At 32.3% G+C, this 10,457-nt stretch overlaps 2 protein-coding genes across 2 annotated transcripts in view; one reads left to right on the top strand and one right to left on the bottom strand.

The window, feature by feature from the left end:
* LOC107606755 (U-box domain-containing protein 4) overlaps positions 1-1,373 on the top strand; it is a 4,206-nt gene extending 2,833 nt beyond the window's left edge. Inside the window, exon 2 of the mRNA XM_016308781.2 lies at positions 292-1,373. Coding sequence (XP_016164267.2) covers positions 292-1,156 — 865 coding nt within the window. The 3' untranslated portion in view covers positions 1,157-1,373. The remainder of the gene's footprint in view (positions 1-291) is intronic.
* LOC107608559 (probable aquaporin NIP-type) lies at positions 1,435-3,765 on the bottom strand. The gene is made up of 5 exons (XM_016310321.2): positions 3,620-3,765; positions 3,275-3,496; positions 2,185-2,382; positions 2,002-2,063; positions 1,435-1,832 (listed from the first exon to the last, which is right to left on the bottom strand). Exons 1-5 carry the CDS (start codon positions 3,740-3,742, stop codon positions 1,646-1,648), a joined length of 792 nt encoding a protein of 263 aa, XP_016165807.1. The 5' UTR covers positions 3,743-3,765; the 3' UTR covers positions 1,435-1,645.

Here is a 10,457-nt window from a genome sequence, read left to right as displayed (position 1 = left end):
GTTATTAATTTTTTTTATTATCAAATATTTTTTTATTTTTACACAGCATTCGTGTTTAGACGTATTTATTTTAAAAGTAAGTATTATTTTTATACTTTACTAACTTCTATGTAAATATACGCAAATATGATCATTCTAATTATTATTACATGAAATGAATATTAAATATAGACCTGTATTTTCTCTTAATTTTCTTATGTTGTCATAATAGAATTTTGGGATCATCAGATTCTTCAAATTGAATTCTGCTAGATAATTTTCATAAATTGGAACTGGTCTTATCAAATGCAGGAACAAAGTTAGCATTGTAGAAGCAGGTGCATTAGAACCTATAGTAAGTTTCCTAAAGTCACAAAATCCAAACATGCAAGAATATGCAAGTGCATCATTGCTCACTCTCTCTGCCTCTGCAACCAACAAACCAATTATCACTTCTTCTGGTGCCATTCCTCTTCTAGTAAAGATTCTAAGAGATGGAACACCACAAGCTAAAGCTGATTCATTAATGGCCCTCTCCAATTTATCAACACACTCTGATAACCTCGACATCATCCTCGAAACCAATCCGGTCGCTTCAATAATCCGCCTTCTCAAACCATGCAAGAAATCTTCGAAAACAGCAGAGAAATGCTGTGCTTTGGTAGAGTCATTGGTTGGTTATGACAAGTGCCGGACTGCGCTAACATGCGAAGAAGGCGGGGTTCTGGCAATTGTTGAAGTTCTTGAGAGTGGAACAAAGCAGGGTAAGGAACATGCTGTTGGAGCATTATTGAAAATGTGCGAGAGTGATAGGTGTAAATACAGAGAACCAATCCTAAGGGAAGGTGTTATTCCTGGACTTCTTGAACTCACAGTTCAAGGGACGGAAAAGTCTCAGCCAAAAGCACACACCCTTTTGCAATTACTTAGAGAATCACCTAATCCAAGATCAGAAACTGAGCCTAACACAATAGAGAACATAGTTTGCAACCTCATATCACAAATTGATGGGAAAGATGACCAAGCTGATGGTAAAGCTAAGAAGATGCTGGCAGAGATGGTCCAAGTCAGCATGGAAAGAAGTTTGAGACACTTACAACAAAGAGCAGCACTTGTATCCACCCCAAGTGATTTATCTATTACTAGTTGTGCTTCTCAGGTTTCTTTAAATTGGTAGTTTTGGGGTTCGGAATGTTATTGTTGTGTATCCTTTGTTCCTATCTTGTATCATATACGTATGCACAACAGAATTTGTTGATAACTCAAGTTTTTAAGAGGATTAGAGATTGGCTTTTATGCAAAGTTTGTAAATACTAAATAAAACGTTGAAAAAAATGTGTACATATACTTATATATAATAGTGAATGATCTTTGTACAATCTATTATTCTTGAGATGCTTATTGACAATGTTAGTTATTGCTACCAATTGGCTTGCTGATTTATGAACCTTCTTATAATCTTAACGAAACAATTCGATTAAAATGTCAAAGATATCTAGATTATAATATTATTGCATTCAAGTAACAATAGGCCACATATCTACTAATATACTGCATAAAGGTTACTAGCAGTAAATTAATTCATGTCCTACCTAAAAGTTAAAAAGAAAAATAATAATTTAGCAATGCTGATTTAACTATGACTCTTCCATTGCTAGTCTGCTACTTAAGAATTGCCTATCTCTTCTCTCCTTTTTGGTTTGTCTATGGCTCTAAGAAAGTTATAAATAAATGCTCCTGCTATGGCTCCAACAATTGGACCAACTATGTATGCCCATAACCCTTTGTAAACATGTTTCACAAGAGCAGGACCAATACTTCTTGCTGGGTTCATCGAAGCTCCTGACACTGGCCTGCAACAACAAAGCTTTTACCTTCAAACCTTAACTTGGAGGATATCAACTAAAATCCTAACATTAACTCTGTCGTAGGATTACTTGTCCCGAAAACTTATGCTGATAGAAAAAAACACATGGTTATATGTATAACAAAATCAACAGATTAAACTAATTAATGCATTACCCTGCAACGAAGACATTCAACATTATGGTCATTCCAACTGCAACTCCATTCAAGTGACCTACCTGCCAAATTGATCAAGACCCAAGAAAAGGAGGCTTAGCTTTATTGGAATATCATGCTAATAGTATCATACAAATAATAATTAACAAAAACACATGCAAAATTAAAGCATAATTAACTAACCGCTCTATCATCCGTGGAAACGGCAGAGATGACAAACATCAAGAGAAAGGTGATGATGATTTCGGCAACCAAGGCCTGGCTGGTGGATCCAGCTGGTACGGTTCCAAAATAAGCCTTTGGTGTAATATCAAGAAGGAGGACCAATGTGCCACTAGCTAGCAAAGATCCCACTAATTGAGCTACAATGTACAGTGGCACCTGTACGTGCATAGAAATGTTTATCCTAGTGTTACATGTCATGTAATTCCAAGCAAATTAGAGCATTACATGAAAAAACTAATTATTTAACACCTAATTCAATCAATGTTAGGGACAAAAAATAGAAAATAAAAAATTTGGATATTATATTTGAATGAAAGTTTAGATACTTAAAAAATGAGTTAATACTTAATTTGGCATCTAAAATTTGAGATCAAACTTAAATTGATCCCTAAAATATAATTGGCTCAATTCGATCCCAAAATTTATAATAGTAACTCACCTTAGTCTTTGAGCTGATTTACGTGAATAGTAGGTTGATTTTGTACGTTAACTTGCTAAGATTTAAACTCTGTCTAGATTTTATGTGACTGATACCTACTAGACCTCTTAGAAACTTGATTGACTCTTCAGCATCCTCACGAATACAATAATAACAAGTTCAATTTGAAAATTTTGCACCTCTAGAAAAAACAATCAAGTTTCTAAAGCTCTAATAAATCTTTGATCACATGGAACATGGACAAAAAATCCTAATCACAACAAGTTAATATACCAAATTAACACATGTTAACGGAGATTAGCTTAAGTATCAATGTGAGTAGCGCTTGTAAATTTCGAGGTTCAATTTGAGACACTTAAAATTTTAAGGATCAAATTAAACCTGACTTAAATTTTAGGACTAAATTGAATATTAACTCCTTAAAAATATTTTATATTCACATGAAGATATTTTGTATAAATAGTCATTAATGACAACTTACATAAAGAGATTATACATAATAGTAGTTGAAAAATTAGGAAATATTTCAAAGTGTTTCAGTAATTTTAAACATTGATTTCAATCATAAAATCTATACATAATTAAAATCCATAGATAAAAAGAAGTTACCTCTTTAAGAGGGATTCGGCGAAAGATGGCACAAGTGATTGTAACAGCAGGGTTGAAGTGAGCTCCAGAGACATGACCAACAGAATAAACCATGACCATAACAATCATACCCCATGTTATGGCAATGCCTGGAAACGTGACAGAGCCATATATCTTATTCACTGCTACAGCACCACACCCAGCAAATACCACAAAATATGTCCCTATTGCTTCCGCAATCACCTATTATTTGTTATAATAACTCAAATTAATTTATCCATAGGATAACCTGTTCATTCTCATAATAGTTAATCTTGTACATATATTAATGTTGTAAGCATTATGCTAATAGGTGAAGACACTGACCTTCTGTGCCAAGGTTACCACATAGTTTGATGAACAACATAATTGCATGCAATTGGTTACACTTTCACCTTCTTCCATGTTTGACATCTCTTCTTCGTGGATGCTTTCAGCCTTGGTGGTCATTGTTGTCTCAGGGCAGCATACAGTTTGAGAGAATCAAAGAAATAGAGGAGGCTTAAAAGAAGTTCTATGGGTTTTAAGGGTTTGTTTGAACTAAGGATGTTCAAAATCAAATTGATCTAAATTAAACTGCTTATCCAATCCAATCCAAACCGAAAACCGATTAAAATCGTACTAATTTGGATTTGATTGGATTCTATTTTTTACAAACTGCTGGATCGGATCAGATTTCGGATCTACTTTTCATAACCGATCTAATCTAATCCAAACTGCACAATGTGTTATAATATTATTATATTTACAATTATACTTATAACATGTTCAATTTGTTATACATTTTTTTATTATTTATGTATTATTATTATTTAATAAATATTTTATGTTCAAAATATTATTTATTTATTTATTTTAACTAACCTATAATTTTATTTTTATTGTTATGTTATCGTTGGCTTTTTAATATATTGTTGAGACTTGTTATGTCATTGTTGATTATTTAAAATTTGATGTTTAAACTTGTTATATGTTTTTAATCTTTTTAATTTATAAAACCGCAAATCCAATCCGATCTAGGATCGGATCGGATCGGATTGTTTTTTTAAAAGCATCCAATCCAAACCGCACCACAAAGTATTCAGATCGGATGAGTTTTTACTCAAAACCGATTCAAACCGCACCGCGATCACCCCTAGTTTGAACGTCATTCTTAGAAGAGATCTATCTTTTTTTTAGTGATCTTTTTTTAAAAGAATTTTTATAAAAATAAAAGTGATTTTATGTTTGGTTCATATAAAAAGATATTTTTATTTATCAATTATGTTTGGGTAAAATAGGATAAAAGTATTTTTTTGTTCATTTATTATGTGAAAAATATTTTTTTTTGAGAAAAAAGATCTTTTAAAAAAGATGTAAATTGTAGTTTCTCAAAAAAGATGTTTTTTGTAAAAAAATAAGATATATGATGTGAAAAATAATTTTTTTTAAAAGAAAAAAGATCTTTTAAAAAAATATATTTTTTATTTTTCTAGTACTTTTACTTTTACTATTAGAAATTTGCCAAACACACTAAAAAATAAAAAAGATATTTTTTCATTGAAAAATATTTTTTATTGATTTAATAGCGCCCAAACAAACACTAAGTTAATTTTAATTGGGTAAAGAGTAAAGTATAATTTTTGTTTCTAAAGTTTGTAATTTTTTTCAAAAATACCTTAACGTTTAATTTTATTCAATTTATTTTTAATCGTTTTCGATTTATTCAATTTTGTTCTTGACATTTTTTATTTGTTTCAAAATTATTTTTAAATATTTTTTATTTTGTCCCCAACATTTAAAATAGAATTAACATTCACAGAAAATTCTGATACAAACCAAAAATATTAAGAACAAAATTAAATACAATTAAACATTAGGAGTATTTTTTAAAAAAAAAATCATAAACGTTAAGAATAAAAAATATATTTTATCCATTTTAATTTGAAAGTAATTTTATTAACAATAGAAATTTAAATTTAAATTTTCAAGATAACAATTAGCCACAACAAGCGGGTTTAGTTTGTTGTGATTTTCATGGAGACATGAACAAGGAATGTTTAAAAAGTGTTTAGAGGTAGATATATGGACACTGAAAATATTATTTTTGAGACAATTTTTTATTTTTTTGCGCTTTTTTAAGAAGGATAATAATAGACACAGTATTTGAAAGAATAGAAACGAATTTTTTTATGATTTTTTTTCTTTTTATCTATAGATATTTTTATTATTTCACTCCTTCTTATTTTTCTTAATTTGAGCTTTTTCTCTACATAGTTTTTTATCTCTACATTCTTCTTCTTTCTTTTTTTTCAAGTACAGCTAATTCCATATACTCCTTTATATTTCTACATACTCTCGTTCTCTATAAAATTAGTTTATAGTTGATGCAAAAAATTTGAAATCACATGACTACTTTAACCATTTTATATAATATTTTAGTCTTAACCATATGTATCCAAATATAATATTACATATTATATTAATGTTTTTTACGTCGTATTCAAACATAATAAACAAAAAATAATTTTTAATGTCTCTATTCTATTGTCTCTGTCTCCTGTGTCCAAAAATAAACATAACCTAAGTGATTCACTTGCTCGATTGCTCTAATCTTATTTCACCAAAAAATCATAGCTCCAATCTTATTTCACCAAAAATTCATAGTTTAAAATTTGGGCAATTTACGCAAATAAAATAAATTAACAAAACCTTTACGCAAATACAACATTGGCAATTCCCAGACGCAAATGCAACAAACGCAACTGTATATAATTCGCTACACCCTGTAGCGGAACTCAATTACACGTAATCCGCTACAGACTATCGCGGATCACGTTGAGGCTGCGTTACTCATAAACCACTACACTCTATAGCGGTTTATGCTCATATGGTGCGAGACTCATAATCCGCTACACCCTCTAGCGGATTATGAAGAGTGTGAAAACCGGGTTGGCTTATGTTTAAAAAAATTACACTCTCTAAAACCGGGTTTGTTTTGCATAGAATAAAGGGCATTTTAAGCCATTTTAAGCCATTTTTTATGCAAAACAATTTAAAAAAATGACTTAAAAAATGTTAGGAGTACTATAAAAGTTTGTAATATCTTAGTAATTTAGGTAAATACTGGTTATAACTATATATTTTATTAAAAAATTAATAATTGATTAAAAAATTAATAATTTAAAAATTAAAAAAATATATATTTTATTTCATGCATTAAAAAAAGTTAACAAAATATTTAATATGAGACTTCTTTAAAATATTAATGAGCTATCAATTCGAATTTCATACATATTCTTTTGCCCATTTTTTATGTTTAACTAAGTGAACAATTTTCTCCTTACTCCATGGATCATCTTGGTGGAAGATGTCATTGTTCCTATCCCTCCAAATCCACCAAAATGCCGCTGCAAAGAGAAACTCATTTTTGTTGAGGTTAGAACGAATCCAAGACACAAATTCCAAACTAGAGTCCTCAGCGGTCATTCCCAAATTTAAGCTAATCCAAATCTGACGAGCTTTTTGGCAAGTTCTAAAGCAGTTATCCTCTAAAGCAAGATAACATCTCTGACAAAAATCAGAAGTAGAAATACCTCTTTGAAACCGGTAACTAGCTGTGGAAACTCCGTTGTTGAGGCAAAGCCAGAGCAGACACTTTATCTTCTCCGGTATTCTCAAGCGCCAAAGCCAAAGCCAATTTTCATTATCATTCCAGCCAAATTTCTTCTTCAATAGCCATTCATACCCGCTTTTAGTCGAGTAGGTGAGAGTATTTGAGTTTGTCCAAAACCAACCTGTTTTATCTCCTGCCTGCTTGATAGGATCAAAGAGCATCAAATCAAGTTTAACTTCTTCCGGAATCATTGTGCAAAGAATATCCCACCGCCAATGCCCATGGTGCCAGACATCTTCTAACTTCAAGTGAGAATCAGAAATGTGCACAAAAGGAACCAAAGGAGCTAGCATTCCACATGGTCGCCAAGCATGATACCAAAAGGATTGAGACATCCTGCTTGTACACCAATCAAAACCATCACGAAGCTTTTCTATTGTCTTATAAATCGCTCGCCAAGTACTTGAAACATTATTAGAAAATTTGGGTAAAAAGCAAGAACTCCCTGATAAATATTTTGCCAACATAATTCTTACCCAAAGCTTATTTTTATTATGCAATAATTGCCAAACAAGCTTTCTGAGTAAAGCAAAATTTACACATTGAGTATCTCTAATTCCCAATCCTCCATATTTTCTTGGAGTGACAACTTTGCTCCACTTGACCAAATTTAAGCAACACTCTCCCACCTTTCCCTTCTACAAGAATTGTCTAAGCACAGAATCAATCTTTTAATAAACCGAAGTAGAAAAAAGAGTCACTTGCATCTGAAAAATAGGAAGAGAAGAAGCAACAGATTTAATTAAGCAAAGTCTGCCTGCTCTGTTAAGGAGCCGACCTTTCTAACTAGCCAGCCTATTCTTGATCTTCTCTAAAGAGTCCGAAAAAATAGATCTAGTAGCTCGAGGATGATTAAGGTTCACCCCCAAGTATTTGCCTAGGTCACTAGTAAAAGGAATATAAGAAACACTAGACAACATTTCCTTCCTTCTATTAGAGATATTTCTAGAACAAATAGCTTTAGATTTTTCAATGTTAACCTTCATACCTGAAGCTTTACAGAACAACTCCAAGGTGATCTAGCACGTTTGCTTAGTTGGGGAATTCCCATTTTTTTTTGCTGTAAGTCCAAAATGGGCCTATTCTTTTATTGCACCAATAAAATTTATCTTTTGAGAAAAAAAATAAATTTATTTAAATTATACTATAAAAAAATATTTTATTCTATACAAAATAATTAAAAAATGGCTTAAAAGACGTTAGAAGTACTATAAAAATTTGTAATGTTCTAATGACTTAGGACATTAAAGAAATACTCTACATAATTAATAATAATTTAAAAATTAAAAAAAATATAGTTATAACCAGTATTTACCTAAATTACTAAGATGTTACAAACTTTTATAGTACTCCTAACATTTTCTAAGTCATTTTTTAAAAATTGTTTTGCATAGAAAATGGCTTAAAATGGCTTAAAATGCCCTTTATTCTATGCAAAACAAACCCGATTTTAGAGAGTGTAATTTTTTTAAACATAAACCAATCCAATTTTTTACACTCTTCATAATCCGCTAGAGGGTATAGCGGATTATGAGTCTCGCACCATATGAGCATAAACCGCTATAGGGTGTAGCGGTTTATGAGTAACGCAACCTCAACGTAATCCGCGATAGTCTGTAGCGGATTACGTGCAATTGAGTTCCGCTACACCCTGTAGCGGATTATATACAGTTGTGTTTGTTGCATTTACGTCTGAAAATTGCTAATATTGTATTTGCGTAAAGGTTTTGTTCATTTATTTTATTTGCGTATAAATTGCCCTTAAAATTTAGTATACATTTAGTATAATTAATTATAAATAAAAAGTGTTAACAATGAAGATTTTATAATTATTTTTATGTGAATATATTTTTTTTTTTATCTTTGGATGATAGATTGTATGGTTAGATTTTGATATTTATAAAAGTGTTATTTTTATTTAAAGTGTGGCTAAATAAATAAACCATACTTTTAAACAAAATATTTTTATAAGAAGATATTTTTGCCATTTTCGTTTGAGTAGTTCCCTTAATAAATATCCTCTTAAATATCTAAATAAAACTTTTTAAGATATTAAATTCACATGCCCCATCCAAACTAATCTACGAAAAATTGCTACTAAACTATATACCGAACTCAAGCCAAATCTGTAATCCAACCCTAAAACACCCCAAGTTGGATCTACTCTTATATTCATAGAAGGAAAGAAGGTGGTTGTAAGGGCTAAGGAGTGAGAGAGATAGAGATTAGTACCCTGCCTCCAACCCCATTCATCGTCTCTTCAATTCATGGCATGGGCTTACCGTACCGGTATCCATCCCATCCTTCTCCTCCTGTTGCTTGCCGTCGTCACAGTTACCGACGGTTGGCTATGGCTCCGCCGGGAGACAACGGAAACGGTCTCACCATCTCCCATTCTATGGACTCTCTCTGTCCTTCTCCTCATCCTTGCCTTCCTTGTCCTTCCGCTCGTCACAATCATCACCGCACGCCATTTGCAACGCTCTGCGCTCACAACCGCCGCCAAGATCTCTGCATCTACTATTTTTGTCGCCGCCATTGCAGTTTGTTGCTTACTCATTCTTGCTGCCACCACATCCGCCATCGCCGACAAGGCTGCACTCACCACTCGCTCTGTACTCGCCGTTCTTGACATCATCACGATGATTTCCCTCCTCACCATGCTTCCTGTAGTCGACGTGGCTCCTCCTCGAGGACTCGCTTTTTTCACCATCGTAATCCCTGCAACAGTCTCTGCCACCGCCATATATGCCGCCGTAGCCGCTGTCTTAGCCACTGTCTCTACGCCGGATGTAGTAACCTCCCCTGGTCCAGTAGTTGCGGCGGCCCCAATCGCCAGCCCTGCTGTAGTCATCATCACCGGCATGATCGCCGCCTTTGTCGTGGTCGCCGCCATTGTCATAGTTGGCCACCTTCCGTCGCTAGTTCCAGTATCTGATGATCTAGTTGCCGGAATAAGAGGGGAGGAGAGCCCTTATAAAGGGATCCCAAAAAATAAAACTTACCATGATTTTCATAATAATTGTTAGTTATGTTTAGCGGCTAACAATAATACTAGTTATTAAGTCTTAGTCTAATTAATGTTTTAATTTTGCAGAATTTTGTTCGAGTTTGTCCAGGTAGAGGCTTCAGAAGTTTCAATATTGATATATTTTTGGTTGTGTAAAGTTTAAACTGTAAACCGTTATTACTTTTTCAATTGCCGAATGCTATTTTACTGGCGGATTCAGTGTGCTATATTTAAGGCCTACCTTGAATATTTGACAACAAATATTGTTTTTGCACACAGATTTCAACATTATAACGTTAGCTACTCACCTATTGAGTTGAGTTACTTCATTTATCATTGGTAAATTATATGACAAAGATATAAATTTACATATATTTCTTTTTATGGGATGAAAGAGAAATTGAAAAAATTAAGACCCACATTTTAAACAATAATAAAATGATAAAAAATAATTATAAAAAAATTTATATTTTTTCTTTATATAATTTTAATCTATATAG

Source organism: Arachis ipaensis, chromosome B07 (assembly GCF_000816755.2).
Source record: "Arachis ipaensis cultivar K30076 chromosome B07, Araip1.1, whole genome shotgun sequence".
Lineage (NCBI taxonomy): Eukaryota > Viridiplantae > Streptophyta > Magnoliopsida > Fabales > Fabaceae > Arachis > Arachis ipaensis.
The sequence above is the reverse complement of the archived record's forward strand: the minus strand, read 5'-3'. Positions and strand labels throughout refer to the sequence as shown.